Source organism: Ilyonectria robusta (assembly GCF_021365365.1).
Source record: "Ilyonectria robusta strain PMI_751 chromosome Unknown BGZ61scaffold_22, whole genome shotgun sequence".
NCBI lineage: Eukaryota > Fungi > Ascomycota > Sordariomycetes > Hypocreales > Nectriaceae > Ilyonectria > Ilyonectria robusta.
In genome coordinates, this window is record NW_025764456.1 from 361,142 (window position 1) to 378,148 (window position 17,007).

General features: G+C 50.6%; 7 protein-coding genes across 7 annotated transcripts; 3 read left to right on the plus strand and 4 right to left on the minus strand.

Annotated features, from left to right (window-relative positions):
* Positions 1-970: 970 nt before the first annotated feature.
* On the minus strand, positions 971-2,387 carry BGZ61DRAFT_362250 (glucose 1-dehydrogenase; the record flags this gene model as incomplete). The annotated part of the gene is made up of 9 exons (XM_046241345.1): positions 971-1,058; positions 1,130-1,275; positions 1,343-1,401; positions 1,488-1,634; positions 1,699-1,865; positions 1,938-1,961; positions 2,023-2,094; positions 2,154-2,226; positions 2,276-2,387. The coding sequence occupies 9 exons, from the start codon at positions 2,385-2,387 to the stop codon at positions 971-973; spliced, it is 888 nt and encodes a 295-aa protein (XP_046099267.1).
* A 742-nt stretch (positions 2,388-3,129) lies between these two features.
* On the plus strand, positions 3,130-3,972 carry BGZ61DRAFT_536928 (class I glutamine amidotransferase-like protein; the record flags this gene model as incomplete). The annotated part of the gene is made up of 3 exons (XM_046254473.1): positions 3,130-3,343; positions 3,399-3,628; positions 3,691-3,972. The coding sequence occupies 3 exons, from the start codon at positions 3,130-3,132 to the stop codon at positions 3,970-3,972; spliced, it is 726 nt and encodes a 241-aa protein (XP_046099268.1).
* A 352-nt stretch (positions 3,973-4,324) lies between these two features.
* On the plus strand, positions 4,325-6,761 carry BGZ61DRAFT_459130 (fungal-specific transcription factor domain-containing protein). The gene is made up of 5 exons (XM_046246857.1): positions 4,325-4,500; positions 4,566-5,222; positions 5,305-5,597; positions 5,656-6,635; positions 6,689-6,761. The coding sequence occupies exons 1-4, from the start codon at positions 4,413-4,415 to the stop codon at positions 6,514-6,516; spliced, it is 1,899 nt and encodes a 632-aa protein (XP_046099269.1). The 5' UTR covers positions 4,325-4,412; the 3' UTR covers positions 6,517-6,635; positions 6,689-6,761.
* An 814-nt stretch (positions 6,762-7,575) lies between these two features.
* BGZ61DRAFT_497471 (uncharacterized protein) lies at positions 7,576-8,616 on the minus strand (the record flags this gene model as incomplete). The annotated part of the gene is made up of 1 exon (XM_046251157.1): positions 7,576-8,616. One exon carries the CDS (start codon positions 8,614-8,616, stop codon positions 7,576-7,578), a length of 1,041 nt encoding a protein of 346 aa, XP_046099270.1.
* An 810-nt stretch (positions 8,617-9,426) lies between these two features.
* Positions 9,427-11,138, plus strand: BGZ61DRAFT_497472 (major facilitator superfamily domain-containing protein; the record flags this gene model as incomplete). Its single annotated transcript, XM_046251158.1, has 5 exons — positions 9,427-9,580; positions 9,643-9,824; positions 9,881-9,995; positions 10,043-10,171; positions 10,273-11,138. 5 exons carry the CDS (start codon positions 9,427-9,429, stop codon positions 11,136-11,138), a joined length of 1,446 nt encoding a protein of 481 aa, XP_046099271.1.
* A 662-nt stretch (positions 11,139-11,800) lies between these two features.
* On the minus strand, positions 11,801-13,750 carry BGZ61DRAFT_497480 (amidase signature domain-containing protein; the record flags this gene model as incomplete). The annotated part of the gene is made up of 8 exons (XM_046251160.1): positions 11,801-11,958; positions 12,014-12,194; positions 12,243-12,385; positions 12,441-12,555; positions 12,610-13,005; positions 13,065-13,217; positions 13,299-13,445; positions 13,502-13,750. 8 exons carry the CDS (start codon positions 13,748-13,750, stop codon positions 11,801-11,803), a joined length of 1,542 nt encoding a protein of 513 aa, XP_046099272.1.
* Positions 13,751-15,212: 1,462 nt separating this feature from the next.
* Positions 15,213-16,636, minus strand: BGZ61DRAFT_362258 (uncharacterized protein; the record flags this gene model as incomplete). Its single annotated transcript, XM_046241347.1, has 4 exons — positions 15,213-15,524; positions 15,657-16,370; positions 16,416-16,469; positions 16,520-16,636. Coding segments are annotated over 4 exons (1,197 nt in total), but the record flags the coding sequence as incomplete, so codon positions are not given.
* Positions 16,637-17,007: the final 371 nt, after the last annotated feature.

Here is a 17,007-nt window from a genome sequence, read left to right on the forward strand (position 1 = left end):
CCCCAGAACCGATGTTGACAACAACCGCCCCCGGCACAAGGAGTGACGCCAGGCCTGCAAAAGCAGATCTGGGCCAATAACGTTTGTCTCGAAATAGGAATTTATGCTACCAATAGTCACGGATAGGGCGATCTCAGTGCCAGCAACGGGAAGAAGTATCGCGGCATTCTGAATCGAGACATCAACCTTGAGACCCTGCAGAAGACGTGACGTGAGAGCGCCCGGGGACTCTGGTGAGGCAAGGTTGCCTTCAACAATGTGAGTAAGAATAATAGTATAAGAATAAAAGCTTTCTAAAGATGGCTTCTTGACTTTTCAAATCACCTCTTTACATTCTAACCTAACTTTTATACAATATAATAACTGGCATGTAATTAGTAACCCGCAGACTATATAATAGTTGAATGAATAAACTAACCCTTTATAACCAGCTTAAAAAAATAAATTCCTGCCAGTTGTCTATTCAGAAGAGTGAGGGATGCAGATTATTAACTGTAGGATTACTGGTGAGGGGCCTGAGGATGTTAGATTAACCTCTGGCCCTGGAACCCCAGTCGCTGGCCCTGCTATATATACGCTCTCGCGTGCCACGCCAGTGGCCCGCCCGGCTCTCTCTGGAGCCCTCTGTGGCCCCCAGAGGCATGTGACAATTTCTTAAAGAACTAGCTAGCTCTAACTATATCGAATGGGTTATAGATTTAATAAACAATTTTAAACTACATTAACTCGCCGCCGAGGAATTGATAGATCAAAAGCTGAGGGAATCTCACTGCAGTTTTCTCTAACTTCAGGGGCAAAAGATAGCGGGATGTATTGGAACAGGTTTTGTAGAAGCAACAGTCTGTAACTGGGTTTAAATCCATTAAGTCACCTATCACACTTTGGAAAACATGTGATGTAAAAACAGTAGTCTCAGCAGCAATCACAACAGAAACATGTTCCTCATCTTTTGACAAGTTCAAATCCACTCTTAAATTCGACCGGCCCGGAATTCTTCGGCCATGTATTCGAAGGTGCACCATTCCACACCCTCAAACTGATTGACGAAATCAATGAAGCTGGCCATACCGTTAGAATACTCAACGAAAAGTTCGTGCAAGGTTCGCATAAACCGCATTTGAGGCCTTACCGCTTGTGCATTCGCATAATATGTGCCTTGCCACTGACCTGGGGGTGGATGGTCATTGGGAAGATGAAGGTGTCATAGTGCTCGTAGCAATACAGAAAAGACTCTCTCCAGGTCTTTTCGACGACTTCGGGGTCGACATAGCCTTGCTGCTTGTGTGTCAGCACGTGGCGTCTTCTCATGTTCGGGAATCTGCGTGACCGCCTGGAAACTAACAGCATTGGGGCGGCTTGGCTCAAATTGGAAAGCCGGCCAATCATCGAATGTCCATGATCCTATGCCAATATCAGCATGCAGCTCCCCGTACGGAGAGTTGAGCTCGCTTGAGAGGTTGCCATTGAGAACATTGCAATTCACGTACCGGGAATCACTACAATGTCGGAAGGTCCCTCGGTGATGGATGGCTTCATCCAAGCAGAGGCATCTTTGCTGTAGTCCGTGGTCGTGTGTGTCTCCCCGTCTTTCGGAGCATAATATGCGTGAAAGTCATCGTGCATAAAGGAGTGATCTATCAACAGTCAGTGACCGTGGCTCAGAAAGGCGTCAATAATGTCAGTAGGAGAGTCGCTCACCGTAGAGTAGGCCCAACTCCTCCATGATTGAAATCTGCTGAGGGTGAGGGTCCCAATATGGGGCAGTGAATCCCCGAGGACGCTTGCCTCCACAGAAGTCGGTCAAGATCTGGATCGACTTTTCCATCACGTCACGGAACTGCTGTGTGGTTAGCTCTCCGGGGCTTCTACTCTAGCATTAGCTTCGTGATGAATTGTAAAATTCCCGGGGACCGGGTTTGCCAAGATGGGATACTTACTCGTGCGTGTAGCCATGACAACCGCTATTATATCGCGTTAGCTTTTGAGAGGCAGGCATGTGATCTGACTGAGACTATTCCTCACATTTCATGGCCTTTGTCCCGGATAAGGGCCATGTCCTCGGGAAATGTCTCGATGGTATGAGCAGGAATGTACCTTGGAGTGGAACTTTAGCTGTGAATGAACTCAATAGGCGGCGCCGTAGCAATACGCACCATGAACACTTCATGTTCTGCTTGTCAAACAAATCCAACAGCCTCTTCGTTCCGATCCTGGCCCCGAACACACCTCGAGAAACGCATTAGCTACGTCAATACATTGGTAAACTCTTCTGGACTACCTCTGGAGACGTTGGATGTATTCGGTCTCGAACCGTCTGTTGTGTTAATGTGCCCTGCGACAGCGTCCACATCGATGCCGTAACCGGCCAGAACTCTCTTCTTACCCATGGTTGGTATGTCTTTGCTGGGTTTAGGTGTTCGATGGGGCGATATGGTAGTAGTGATTGAATCGAATGCAAGAGGTGGTGGTTATTGAAACCCGGGGACCGGCATTGTTAATAAGGGACAGAAAATGTTCCGTAGGATGATTATCCTCGTTATGAGATGAATGCATCGGTCAATGCTTGGCAGCGGCGCCAGAAGCTGACTCGCGGGTCCATTTTTTTGCGCTGTTATTGTTCATCAGGCCTGACTCGCCTGCATATCCATCGATGTAGTAGTTGGGACCAGTGTCTCGTTCACCAATGTATCTGGAACGAATTCTTTCCTAAAGCGGTAGTTCGCCATCTCCGCCAAACCCCCGCCTGGTCCACACCGGTAATCGGTTGATTCAGCCTCGCCGCATCTGTGGTTGGGCGCTCTTTCCATTGATTGCCACTGGCGTTCCGAGGCGTGGACGGGAAGCTGGGTCAACCCGACCCCTTGCTTGGTGTGGGCCATCCAGGTGAAGGCTGAACTTCCGTTTTAGGCAAGTTTTGACGCTGGCTTAAATCAAGTTTCCAGCTGAAATATGCGCAGGTGCTAAGTTAAGCGGGTCGCTATGGCTGGATCAGGCATTGAAGGGGGTGAAGAAATAAGACAATAACGGCTGCTTAGGAGGGAGGATATTACGGGAGTTACGAACGTGCAGACCGTCAAGTTGCATTGCTTCTCACCTCCATCCAGTACATACACGTATCGCAGTACTACGATGGCTCAACGAACCCGGATCGCCATCTTCGAGTGCGACGATACCCTTGATCCTGACAGGTCAGCGTACGGGGGATACGGGGGCTTGGTATCAGCTTGGCTGAACTCACATCCACGTCTCCAGGAACAAGCCGAGGTGCGTGTTTGGGACACCAAACATGCCATGCAGTATCCCGAGCCAGAGGAGTACGATGTTATCCTGATCACTGGGGCACGTGAGTCAACCCTCCCCTGCCTCTGAGGGCGGCTCCTGACAAGGGTCGTTGGCAGCGACGCATCCCACGAGCCAGGAGACGTGGGTTGTCAAACTCGTCTCGTACTTGAAGGCGGCCGTGTCGGCAGAAAACAACAAGAAATTTGTAGGCATCTGCTTCGGCCACCAAGTCCTAGCACTGGCGTACGGGCTGTCGGTGGGCAAGAACCCCGAAGGATACGAGAACGCCGTGACCGAGGTCCAGCTGTCAGCGACAGGACGAGATCTCTTCAAGCAGGACACAATCGTTCGTGCAGCGGCCACCTTCCCAGCGTAAAAGCTCCAAGTCTGACTGATGTTTCGCTGTAGTCTCTGAACCAGTCGCATTCTTGGATTGTCAAGGGTGTCGAGGGTGAAATACAAAACACGGGTTCGACCAAGAACACGGCCGTGCAAGGCCTCTACCTGGCTGACCGTCTTTGGTCATTGCAGGCCCATCCTGAGTTCGATCGAGCCGCTATGGAAAAGGTCCTGGAGCTGACCAGGCCCGAAATCACCGGGCAGGAATATCAAGACGCAGTGGCACGAAATACGGGGGACGCAGAGCAAGATGTTGCTCTGGAGTCACTGGCGAATTTTGTGTTGGCGTAATAGATAGCCAAGCCAAATCCGCAGCGTATGTAGATTCCATAGTCGTCTGCATGATGCAAAATCAATGGAAGGATCGCTTCCATCCCATTTCGGCCGATGTGTCTCTCCAGCCAGTATTCTCGCCCTACCCTAGACTGTCGTTTCGAAGGTCATGGCGGAGTCTCGCGACTGAATAGCCTCGAAGAATAGGACTGATGGGCTAGCAAGAGCGACTAGAACCCCATTGGCGGCCCCCTTTCGCCTCTCAGTAGCTTCTGATTACATAAGCCAGCCCCTCACTCACTGCTAGCCATGAACTTGACCTCCACTGATCGGTTTGTCCATTTTCGAGGAACGATACGCATTGCCATTCATACAATCGCCGAGTCCACCTCATCCAAGACATACCCTGGAGACAATAGGTACCTAGGCGATGGAGAGACCATTCATGGATATTCACTATGCCACCTACTCTCCGCTGGTCAGACACCATAGCCCGTAGCGGACGGTTCAAGGATGTACCGAGCCTTCATCGCGACCATCGCGAGGGTGAGCTTCTCCCGCCCAGCCTGTTCGACATTCCCTAGACAAGTCTCACGCCGAGTTGTTGGCAGCCGCCCGAAACTCTTCGCAAAAGAAGTATTCAGTGCGATTCCAAGGAGCAGTCACTCGTCCGAGACGCCCCCGTCAACGACCAGACTGTTCAAAGCCATCTGCGCATCAAACAAGCGACATCATCGACTGGACTCTGTCGCGAGACTCGTCTCCGAATGCCAACACTGATGTCGTAGCCGTCTCGACAAGCGTCGCCTTAGGAGACCCGTCCGGCGGCCAACCCGCACGTATTAACATTGAACAGGCGCCATTACAATCGGAACATCCGCTCAACGTCGCCTTGTTGGATTCAGGCTCCACGCCTCTCTCCGCGCCGTTAGATATCAACACTCAGCGTCTCATCACAGAAGATGTAGACGACTTTACAGAAGATGCAGACGACTGGCAAGCCCCGTCCCAGGCCACCTTTGAGAACCCAACCGACGCTTCTCAGCTTCTCAGCCATCATGATCCCGCACTGTTGCATCCCACCGAAGGTCCGGTGCATTCAAACCCGTACACTCACATACAAACACCATGCGACTGGTCACCGGGTTCAGTCGAGCCTATAGCTTTAGCCGTCCCACATCTTTTTGGCGAGTTGCCGTATTACGCGCCCTCCTGCCGTGCTCCCACAAATGGCGCCGTGGCGGACTGTTCTCGCTATTACCAATTTTGTTAGTATTATCGCTGCTCATCCGACACCCATTCCAAGGGCACTTCCTTAAGTCTTGTTGCTAATTCACAGCGCCGTTGCAGATATCGAGAAGGCGATAACTCGTTTCACCCCATTCTGGAACTCACTAGACAACCCATTTGTAACAATAGCCATTCCTCTCTCCCTAGCATCGCCAACTCTTTGGCATGCGATCAACGCCTTGGGAGCAAGTCAGCTGGCTCTCGAATCTGGTCCATCCTCCAGCACGACTGACTCGACAAATGCGCTGTGGCACCAACGTCATGTCATCGCGTCCTTGAAATCCGGACATGTAGATTACGACATCAGCAACCCAGCAAGCTTCCTTGCGTGCGTAATGATGCAATCAATGGAGGTCAGCAGTCGCCCCTTTGGCGCTTACTGTTCACGTTGTTTGCTAATACTGCCCAAAGGTTCTCAATTCGGGACATAGGGACTGGTACCACTGGCTTCAAACATGTCTACGGCTAGTGCAAGCCCGTAATCGCCTGCAAGAGGACATGCAGGAGGGCACGGCTTGGTCTGCGATGACCAAGATCGTCGTTGCTATGGAGACTCTGGCCGCCGTCACATCAGATACCGAGATCCGCCTAGCGAAACGTTTCTGGAAGCTCCCATCTATCGGAGCCTCCCGACGGCTCAATGGAGATCCCTCCTGGCCCGAAATACCCGAAATGGTTTATGATGGGTTTTTTGAAAATCTTCTTGGCTGCCCAGCTATCATTCTCAAGGTACTAGCCGAAATGCTTGTGGTCCTCAGAAGCCAGGGGCAAACTAGCGATCCCGCTGTGCCAGAACAGGCTGCACAGGCCTTGCGTTGGGAAGATTCACTATACAGATGGCGCCCGGATCGAGAAGATGCACCCAAAAACAACATGATGGAAGCTTTTCGACATGCAGTTTTGGTTTTCTACTCAAGGGAGATTCGCAAGATGCCTTACCATCACGCCTTGGTACAGCATCACGTGCTGCTTGCCATCGACTTCATCAAACAGCTGGGCATGGAAAGCCACGGCGTTGTCGCGACATGGCCAGCCATGATTGTGGGCTTAGAGTTGGACGAGATGGAGCATCCCGAAGTTGCCGCCTCCCTGATTGACTTGTTGCTGCGCACCGCTTCGAATCGTCGGCCAAACTCCATGAACCAAGATGCGAGCGAGCTTCTGATGATGATCTGGTCGAGACGGAGAGTCCTTCAGACTCAAAGCGACAGGTGTAGTGTTGACTGGAGGGTTATTTCTGAGGAAAATGGATGGAAATGGTCCTTCTGGTGAATTGACGGCGAGACAAGTTAATGGGCATCCAGAGCCGATAAAGCACTCTCAGCCATGGTCCTGATCTAATTTGATCGAGAAACGCTCCTACAAAAAATTCAATCCAAACTTGATCATCGGTAAGAGTTACGCTTTGCACCACGCATGAGGTCCTTCTCTTAACAGCAATCAGCGACATTTTGTTGAATGCGCCTCAAATCATTCCTAGTAATGTCCTTTCCGTTTCCCGTAATATTCCCTTCGATCATTTGTACCTGAAAAATGGAGGAATGTCTGAAAGCTTTGCGGACTGTTCTTAGAAGCCCAACAAGTCAGGTCTCCTGTGATGAGTCTGGCAGATGGAAGTGATCATATATGTGAGAAGCCCTTGATATTCTGCCTATCAAATGATGGTCTTTGGGTCAGTCTTTTAGGCGAAGACATTGATGATGACCCCGAATGGCCGAAACTCTCCAGATCCTCGGGGTCTTTGGCTTTCGCTAGCTATTGGCCTGATTGAAGAAAGACTAGGGTGGTGAGGAAGCGAGTGACGAGGCGGGTGGTGATGCACACGTATGACGGTGAGGGAAAAGTTTCACTTCCGCAATAGCTGTTGAAATCCGATATCTAGAGATGTGGTATGATCTCTATATTATCTGTATTCGCAATGATATATACAGTAGGTGCCACATTATATAAATAGGTCAACTCAGAGAATTGACTCCGCTGTCTGCAGATATCATCATGTAGCGGTCTACGCCTGGTATTACAAGGGTATAGGGTAGGCAACGGAGCGCATGGTATTTCATTAAAGTAATATGATTAAGCTGTTTATAGACTAATAGGAATTAATGAATTAGAAGAATTAGAAAATTATTACAGCTCTGGAATTATAGTACTTTTAAACTGTAAATGTCGTTCTTTATCACAACATAAATTGAGTGTCTTATCTCAATTGGGAATAAATTAGACCGACGTAAATCAGGGCCTATTTTTTCAATTACAGAGCTGTTCCAGGTTTCTAAGCCCTAGCAAGTGTATAGGCCACTCAGGATGACCTTACGGGTAACGTGACTTATCTTATTTAAACAAGTGCTTGTTGACAGGCGTCAAAGGCGGCTGACCGTTGAGTACCGCGATGACATTTTCCATCGCCAGACGTTCGAATCCGATTGACGTTTCTAAAGCTCCTCCCGCAGTATGGCACGTCAGAGTTGCATTCCGCATCTTTTGTAGCCTGGGGTTGGGTCTTGGCTCGTCCTCAAAGACGTCCAGGCCAACGGCGAACAAATGTCCCGAGTCTATGGCATCGGCAACGGCTTCCTCATCCAAAAGACTTCCACGGGCGATGTTGACTAGTCGCGATCCTTTCTTCATCTTTGCAATCTTTTCGCGGGTCAGGATTTTCTTGCCACCGGCACCAGGAGCGGCTAAAACAATGCAATCCGCGATGCCTAGCATTTCATCGAGATCGGGGTAGCAGGTGGCCTCGATCGCAGCCTCTTGCTCCTCGCTCTTGGGAAAAGGGTCGTGATACACTATCCGAACGCCGAGCGCCTTGTAAGCCTTGACAGCGATTTGATACCCAATGTTGCCTAAGCCGATGAGTCCCAAGATGTGGCCACGCGGGTTGTGTGCCGTAAGTTGCGTATGAGCGTGGGCGTCGCGGAACTCGTCTGCACTGCCGCGGGCGGCCATGTTCGACCACTGCATATTGCGGAATACGGAGATGATATGGTAAAGGGCCATGTCGGCGACGGCTTCCGATGAAGCAGCGGCGCCGTTGCAGTAGATGATCCCGGCTTCGGCCATTACATCGACATCCGCCCAGTCATAGCCTGCGCCTGCGGATGCGTACACTTTGACTGACTTGGGCAACAGGGGAATCAACTCCCGGTCCCAGCGACCCATCTCGCCCCCGGTGACCCAAAAAGGACGCATGACGGCATGGAATTCTCCCCATTTGCCCTGACGAAGCGCTTCTAGGAACGGGCCACGCTGACGCTCCTCTGCTGAGGGGCGGAGCACGGTGAACTGTTCTTGAAACATTTTGTATAACTCATGGTTGTACTTGACTGGGTCTCCGATGTGGAGCACAATAGGTTTCGAGTTTGCTGCCATGGAGAATTGAGTTCCAGTGAAGAATAAGGGGAGGTGTGTCAAGAAAGGAGATGGGTTTTAGTTGGAGTTGTGACGACACTTCCATTCAGAGTGGGCGTTTGGCATCTTCCTCAGTGTTTTCTTGTTTATCCTTAAAATATTTGCTTTTCTCTTGTATTTCCGTCATCGGCCTATTCTTGACACTTCCCCGGTTCAACAGTGTGAAGTGAGGGGTTTGCTTACCCGGATCAACATCGCCATTCATGCCTCGCGCCCCATGGGGAACTCGGCCGCTGACCCCCCGATCGGCTGTCGCTACGATTGACAGCATAGGGCGTCGGGTCGGCTGCCCTAGACAATCGGAGGCTTCTCCGAGGCGATCTTTGCCCCTCTGTTCTTAGCTCAGGCGATCTTGGTGTTGCATTTCGTCGGATTTCTATGGGATTGGTAGTTGCCTGGGCTTTTAGTTCTTTTGGTCTAGGGTCCCCTGGTGACTCAGAGGAATGTAACCATGTCGAAATGCAACTAGCAAGACGTTATCCGCATGTTGATATTCGTATGTTGACGGGGAATGTAACGCTATCCCTCACTACCCCGCTCATGTTAAGGTCCACCCCCATACCCCAGGTTATTATCTCCACCTTCACTGCCCCGGTCTGCTTGGTGTGTCGGCAAACGTGGAGATGCGGGGGTCGGTCAAAGTGCTGGGACAACTTTGTGTTGATAGATAAATACTCTTTGAGCTGGTCTCGAGAACCGAGCGGCAGGATCAAAAAATATCTCCCCAGTTCCGCCAGATTCCTGCTAGTCGGCCACCTTGCGATATTCACCATGACGGGCGACGATATTAAGAAGGATGTTGGTGAAGAGCTTCGGTGTGACATCCTGGACGGGTTTGATGTTGACATCCCAGACCGTGCCAGAAAAGAAAAGGCGCTTTTGAGGAGGGTTGATAGTCGAATGATGCCGTTGATGATGATCCTCTGTAAGTTGAGTCTGGATCACAGTACAATTGGTGTCCAGAAGGCTTACCTTTATCTTACATAGACGTTCTCAACTATCTTGATCGGAATAACATTGCCACGGCTCGCCTAGGGAACTTCGAAAAAGACATTGGACTCGTCGGCCAACAGTATAATACCATCATTAGTATCTTCTTCGTCGGATACATATTAACGCAAGTGCCCACCAACATGATATTGAACAAGATGAGGCCCTCTATCTTCCTCGTAAGTTAAACTCGATGGGCAGAGTTGAATGCAGTCCTTCTAACTCGGTACCTCAGCCTTCCATCATGGTCGCTTGGGCAACCGTGAGCGCTTGCACCGGTGCAGTACAAACCTTTCGTGGCATGGTAGCTCTGCGCTTTATGCTTGGATTCGTCGAGGCGCCATTTTTCCGTGAGTCCTGCAGCTGCGGCTTCCAACATATGCTGACAAGCCTTTAGCTGGCGCGTTGTTTTTGTTCAGCTCATGGTACACCAAGAAAGAACTTGCAGTTCGAATCTCCGTTCTATACGCGGCTGGTCAGATGGCGGGTGCATTCGGTGGCCTCCTTGGTAGTGCCATCATGGCTGGTATGGACGGCAAGGCTGGACTCGCAAATTGGCGCTGGTTATGTATGGCAAGCCCCAATATTTGTCGCTATGGCATGGCACCAGGACTAACAGAGATCCAGTCATCATCGAAGGCTGTGCCACATACCCAGCTGCTGTTGTTACATACTTTGTCGTTCCCGACTATCCTAGTACGACCAAGTGGTTGAGCGACGAAGAGCGCAAAATCGCTATCCTACGCATGGCTGAGGATGCCAGCAAGGAAGACGACCGAGCAGACACATCGGCAGCGGAGGGCGCCAAGATGGCCTTTACTGACCCTGCCCTGTACATGATTTGGATCATGCAGCTCGGGCTGAACACGGCTGCTTCGTTCACCAACTTCTTCCCAACCATCGTCAAGACTCTTGGCTATAGCTCGACTATCACTCTACTGCTCTCAGCGCCACCCTATGTTTTTGCCGCCGCCCTGGGAATCACCAATTCGTGGCACAGTGATCGAGTCAATGAGCGCTGGCTACACGTCGTCTGGCCACAGGTATTTGCCAGCGTAGGGTTCATCATCTCCGCCGTGACTCTCAACACTGCAGCTCGATACATTTCCACCTTCATGATGATGTCAGTCTATGGATCCTTTGGTTGCATCTTGTCATGGGTATCGAGCTCTTTACCGCGACCGTCGACAAAGCGCGCAATTTCGTATGCTGCGGTGAACGCCGGGTCCAACCTCGCCGCCATCTATGCCTCCTACTTTTACCCCTCCTCTCATGGCCCGCGATACTGGCAGGCAAATGTCGCAAATGTCGCTTTTGCTGGCCTCTGTATCATCATGGCGACTGTGTTGCGATTCTTCCTTGCGCTAAGAAATAAGAAGCTAGCTCAGGCCCGAGATGGGGATATTCGCGAGGAGGGTACGATGAATGGAAGTCGAGTGAAGGCGCTTACTGAGCGTTGGCAATGCGGATCTGAATATACCTATACTCTATAAGGTATTGGAACGTAGATACAAGCTAGTAATAGTGCAGAACTACGCGCCAAGAGAGCGAGGGATACACGAAGCAACCTGTGCTTGGTGTGCTTAACCTCGTGGTGATTCGTTGGCTCACTGACGCTTTTCCTCTCCAGACAAGACTTTTGAAAGGGCCCTCCGTAGTATCCAATTAAAACCAATACCGGATCTATCGAAGGATTCGTAATACAGGGTCTCTATCTAACAAAAGGCGCAGATGGGTTTAGAGTTTAACGGGTATCAAGAGGTTAGGGTGCCCTAATACACATATCCAGAGGGGGGACTAGAAGCTCAACAGTAAAAAAAAAACACCAACAATAGTATCAGCAATACAGACTATATACCCAGTCCATTTAAATGTCAACAATACACTCAGATAGACTAAGGTTTCTAGTCTAACTGGTTACCTTTCCTAATACCTCAATGAGCTGCAGGTAACAGCTGTATCTTGGAAAAGCTAGATCTGCTGGAAAAGCTAGATCTTGGAAAAGGCAAAATCCTGATGGATATAAAGGCTCTGCAGGCCCTCTTCCATTCCAGTCATCCTTCCATCCTTACACACACCTCAACCAACGACTCAACCAACCACCCAACCATGACGTGTCTATATGTAGTACTATAATACTCATGGACTGACATTCTCATAGCTTGAGGGGAAGTTTGAGAGGGAAGACAGTCTCCCGAGCACTCGTCAACTGGATAAGCAGGTCCTCTCTGTTCTTGCTCGTGATGGCAATGATTCCAAAGGCCCGGCCGTTCTTCTTCCAGAAGGAAAGTGGCAGCATCGCTGAAGGATAACCTGCTGTCTGTCAGCCTCTAGGTCATTGAAAGTTCTGAACACCTCCCCGACTTACCAGCGACGCATGCAAAATCAGTCAACCAGCAATCAGCCGGGCCGAGAATAATGTCGACGTCACTCTCTTTCAAGTACCGATCAATGCCCTCAGCAGCGGCATGGTGTTCTCCTTCCTTAAGCCGTACCTCGGTGGCCTCAGTTGACCAAGCATCTGTTTCAAGGGCCCCGAGCAATGTATCCTGGTTGGGACAAACTCATTTCAAACCCGAGTTAGCATTCGAAACAACAGCTATTGGGTGAAACAACTTACCGGAGGGGATCTCAAGTTCTGCATGGTCACGGTTCCATTCCACAAGTTGCTTCACGCTTCTGACGGAGCTGGACTCCATGTCGGACAGAAACTCGTCAAAGCACCTCACGAAATTATGATCTGGGATGAAATTGTTAGGCGTGTCAAAAGCTGTCATGGTAGCGTGGATACTTACTGATGACGTCCCCCAAGACATTGGCCAACGGACCTCGTTTGGCAAATGGGATTGGATGCTTGATACTTACGCCAAGGTCTTTCAACTTGTCGTAGGCAGCGACAATGTCGTGCTCCTAGGGCTAGCTGTTAGTCTGATTGTTGGCTCGAAGGTTGAGTCCGTCCAATACCTGCTGGGCAAACCAATCCTCATCAGGGTCGGCAAGAATTTCGTCGATTCGCCAGTCAGCTGTCCGCACTGCACCGAGTCGTAACCCTTCCCAAGACCCAGTAGCCTTTGTGGCATAACCATCTGCTGGCCGGAATGGATAGCCAGGATCCAGCATGACGTCGAAAATGTTGGCTATATCCAGTGCCCCTCGAGCCAGCGGCCCAACAATGTCAAGGATGTCGTTCACCGACATCACGCCCTGCATTTGAACGATACCGCGGGTCCCTTTGAGGGTAAAAACATTCGCTCGGCTGGCAGGTATGATGAGTGACCCCCAAGTTTTGGTGCCAATTGAGACTAGGGCAAAACCCAGTGCCACCGATGTAGCACTCCCGGACGATGATCCGCCAGGACCCTAATGAAGGGTTATGAGTGTTTGTTCCATGACATTTCTCCGAGGAGGGAATGACCTACACTGTGACCTCCAAACTTTTCGGTGGGATCCCATCCACCGTGGACATAGGGCGATTGAGTCTGGCCGCCACGAGGCGACCAGCCGCAAGGCATTCCAGAACCCCTGCAAAGATCAGTCAACCAAGTTGAGAGCGACAAGGGAACGCAGGCGGACTTGAAGTTTGCGAATTCCCAATGATGAAGACGACGGATCAGCGATTAGCTCTAGGCCAGCCATGGAAAGGAGCGCCTCACAGAAAGATTGGCCTTGCCAAGGATGATGCATCCGGCTGCCACCAATCGGCGCAAGAACGGGGCTGTTTCTTTCGGCTTCAGGTCCAGGAAGGCATACGATCCGCCGGTCGTGCGCAGACCGAGATCTGGATGGGTTGCGATGTTGTCCTTGGGAGAAGATCAGGCTCTGGCAAACTGAAGCGAGGACATGAACAAATAAATACCTTGACGACAATGGGAACGCCGTGAAGCGGTCCCCGAACTACGCCCTCGGCCCGTTCCTGGTCCAACTGGGTGGCCAAGGCTAGAACATGCTCTTGTGGAGTGACTTCGACGAGGGCATTGAAGCGGTGATTGTGGTTCAATATGTGCTGCATGTAAAGCTCAGCTGCCTCGACAGTCGTTAAGTTGCCGTCTTGGTACAGGGTCTGCAAGTCGGTTGCGGTAGCTGTTAGGACATTCAAGGGAGCCATGACTGCTAGCCTGGAACTCGGACGTGGTTCGAAGCGAGGGTTTACCAAGGTCGAAAATAAGAGACGGCTTCGGCGGAAAAGGTCATGTAGCTTGGGGAAGAAAGGAATCCCCTGGGCTGGGCGCATTCGGTATGGGAGAGGATCGACCCGACGAGGCGAGGAAAGGTTCTCGGAAGACGAAGGAAGCTCCAAGTGACGCTGTTGTGTTTGTTGTCTGCAGATGGCGAAGATGGTGGTCAAGATGTTTGTTGGCCCATAAGGTGACTGCAGGAGACGGAGACGGAGATGGGATGATGCATCTACATCAGAAAATGTTAGAAAAGGAAAGCAGGGCCAAAGTGCACATAACACCTACCTAGGTACCTACCTTATGGAAGAAGACTCTGCCATGCCGTACCATCAGTCAATCCGTCATTGCCTTGTTTCTTTAACCGCCGGCTACTAGCTCACACAACCAATAGTAAGCAAAGAGTTGTTGCTTTGGTCCATCGATAGGCGACTTCGCTTGGCTTCTGATGATTCAGATAGTACCACCTTTGCCCCGGATTGTACTCATATAATAGATTTCCCCGTTGTAATTCTATAGACGCGATCTGCATCGAGGAGATCGTCCGGGTCGACCGAATTGAAGTCGCAGAATGCCAATGGCGCATCTGACATTCGCCCATGACCCGCTTCCTTGTACCGCTGCAATTCAATTTCTATTGCTAGCTACTTCCTCACACGTGCCTGTTGCATCTAGCAAATGGAAATGATCATATGTGTGAGAAGCTCTTGATATTATTCCTATCTAATGAGGGTCTTTGGGTCAGTCTTATAGGCGAAGAGACTGATGATGATCTCGGACAGCCGAGAGGCTCTGGATCCTTCTTTGGCTTCAACTAGCTACTGATGAAATGAAGGGAAAGCTAGGCCTAGGGCTAGCCCGATGGCGATGCCGGTAACGAGGCAAGTGGCGATGGACGCCGATGATGATATAAGGAAAGCTTCACCTCCGTCACAACCGCAGAAATCCGATATCCCGATACATCTTACATTACATATCATTGAGCGAGACGACGTTACTCTGGCTTCTGACTGGGAGATGCATGCTGCGGCGATGTCTCCTTTGGTGATGTTTGCTGTAGGGACGTCTGTTGCGATGTCAACTGAGAAGTGGTCGCCGCTGGCTCAGCAGTAACGGATACGTCTAGCTTGGGGGGAGGAAAGTATGATGGCACAATAGACGATGTCTCTTGGTAGTTTGGAGCCGGTGTGATCTCGTCAGTTGATGGTTCAGTTGGAGTTGGGTCGAGAGATGGTGTCGGAAGCACTGGCTTCACCTCGGACGTGTACTGGATCTTATACGGGTTCTGTGGGGGCTGAGGGATGAGATGCTCTCCGTCGTGCCGATCCCGAAGGCGTTGCATATCCCTAGCGTCCCTGCGACTACTTAACGCAGCTGGAAGACGAGAAGTCCTAGTTAGTCTGAAGATCTCGGCGGACATATATGATAGGGTGGCAATGACTTACCGCTAATCATCTCCAGGAGGGTGAAAAGCACCAGGCCAGATGTAAAGATAGGAACGAGTTGGCCAAACGAAGTCGCATCATTCTCAGGGTTAAGCCCGTACTCGTCAGTATTCAGCCATCCAGAGTCTTGCACCCATTGCTTCAGATTGCCTACATAGCTGCTTGCCCCGACAACAGTCCACATGCAGATTCCAATACCAAATAGGTAATAGAGACTCAGGACATAATGGCCGATCAGCTTGAGGTGACGAATAGTTCGTTGCTGCGGCGTCTCCCCTGGGATAGTTGACGTCCTGTCGGCGGGTGTGATTCGGGGTCGATTTCCTGGGCTCGTTGTGTCTTGAGCTAGTATTTCTTGAGCTGGCCTCTTCTTCTTTGGGAAGATACATTCGACAGTGCGTCTAGTGAGCTTGACCATGACATGCCAAAATGCCCGAACCATCTTCCGGCGGAAGCCATCACGACGGTTTCCTTTGCGGATATACATGGCGATTTCCATAGCCACAGCGACAATATACCAAAACAGGATGATGAGGAATTTGTTCCATCCCTCGATACGGTTTCCTGGGGTGCTGAATACGAAGGCATTCTTAGCGTTGTCACCTTGGACAGAGTTCCAAATTGTTTTCCCCAGCTCAGTCTCGTTGGACTGAAAACAAGCGGCGGCGAGAAACAGAGGTGTTGTTGTATCGTCTCTTGGAGGGATCTTTGTCGGAAAGGTGTTCTCTAAATCGGCGTTCTGGTTGGAGAGAAGCAGGCCGGTAACGAGGAAGACGCCAGTCTTGCAGACGACACGGAGGAGGGCAAGCCAGACGTACTCCCAATAGTTGCGAACAATGGTGATGGCCATTAGATGGGTAGCACAGGTGAGGAGCATCAGGTTGGCTACGACGTTGTAGTGGTAGGCCGTGATGGTACAGCCACGAAAGTATCGCAAAGTCAAGGCGTAAGCGGCGCCGGTGAAGATCTGGGCGTCGCTACAAGAGAGTACCATGGCCTGAAAGATCTCCGACACGCCAGGCTTGATCTTCTCGTTGTTGGTCTCGTTCTCGGTGGGGTCAGCAGGTCCAGTGGTCCTGTCGACCAAAAAGCAGCCGTCGCCGCAATGCTGAAAAGGGAAGACCTTGTGCTGTATCATTCCGAAAATTACGACGGCGAGGGAGAGAAGTAGGGCGAAGCTCGTGACGGCGATGAAGGTGCCGAAGATCTGACTGCATTAGTAGGGCCAAGGAGATGTGGGTTGGTCTAACAGCTTACTCCTATGCCCGCAATGTCCCCATCGCCTTCAAATTGGCCCTTCTGAATATCACCAAGTGAATATATGGTTTTATTCGGATACGCGCCAATAGAGCAGTTGAGAACCACGCCGTAATGCCTAAGAGAACTAGGTTAACTCATTCTAACATAAAGGTGGTGGAGAAACGTACGATTTGCATTCACCTCGAGAGACGTATGCGCCCATGGTGCTCAGGTAAAGTGACCAAGCAACGAGAGCCTCGAGTGGAATCGTATGAGAACAGAAACAATGGTAGCCTTGTCTGACCAAGGAACAAGGATAGAGGATCAATGTTTCTGATACCTCATCTGAGGGGGCTCTCAGGGTTAAGTAAACATTGAGGAGTTCGATAACGGACAGTTGGGCACACTGTATCGGTCGCTCAATGTGTATTCAGCTCGATATAAATAGAGAAAAACTACTACCTCGTGCTCTACGGATACAGTCCTTCGGCTTGGCGCAAGTTATT

Coding starts and splice junctions, on each gene's coding strand:
- BGZ61DRAFT_459130 (XM_046246857.1), top strand. CDS start 4,413: ATGCCACCTACTCTCCGCTGGTCAGACACCATAGCCCGTAGCGGACGG. Junction 4,501..4,565: donor TCATCGCGACCATCGCGAGG/GTGAGCTTCTCC, acceptor AGTTGTTGGCAG/CCGCCCGAAACTCTTCGCAA. Junction 5,598..5,655: donor TAATGATGCAATCAATGGAG/GTCAGCAGTCGC, acceptor TACTGCCCAAAG/GTTCTCAATTCGGGACATAG.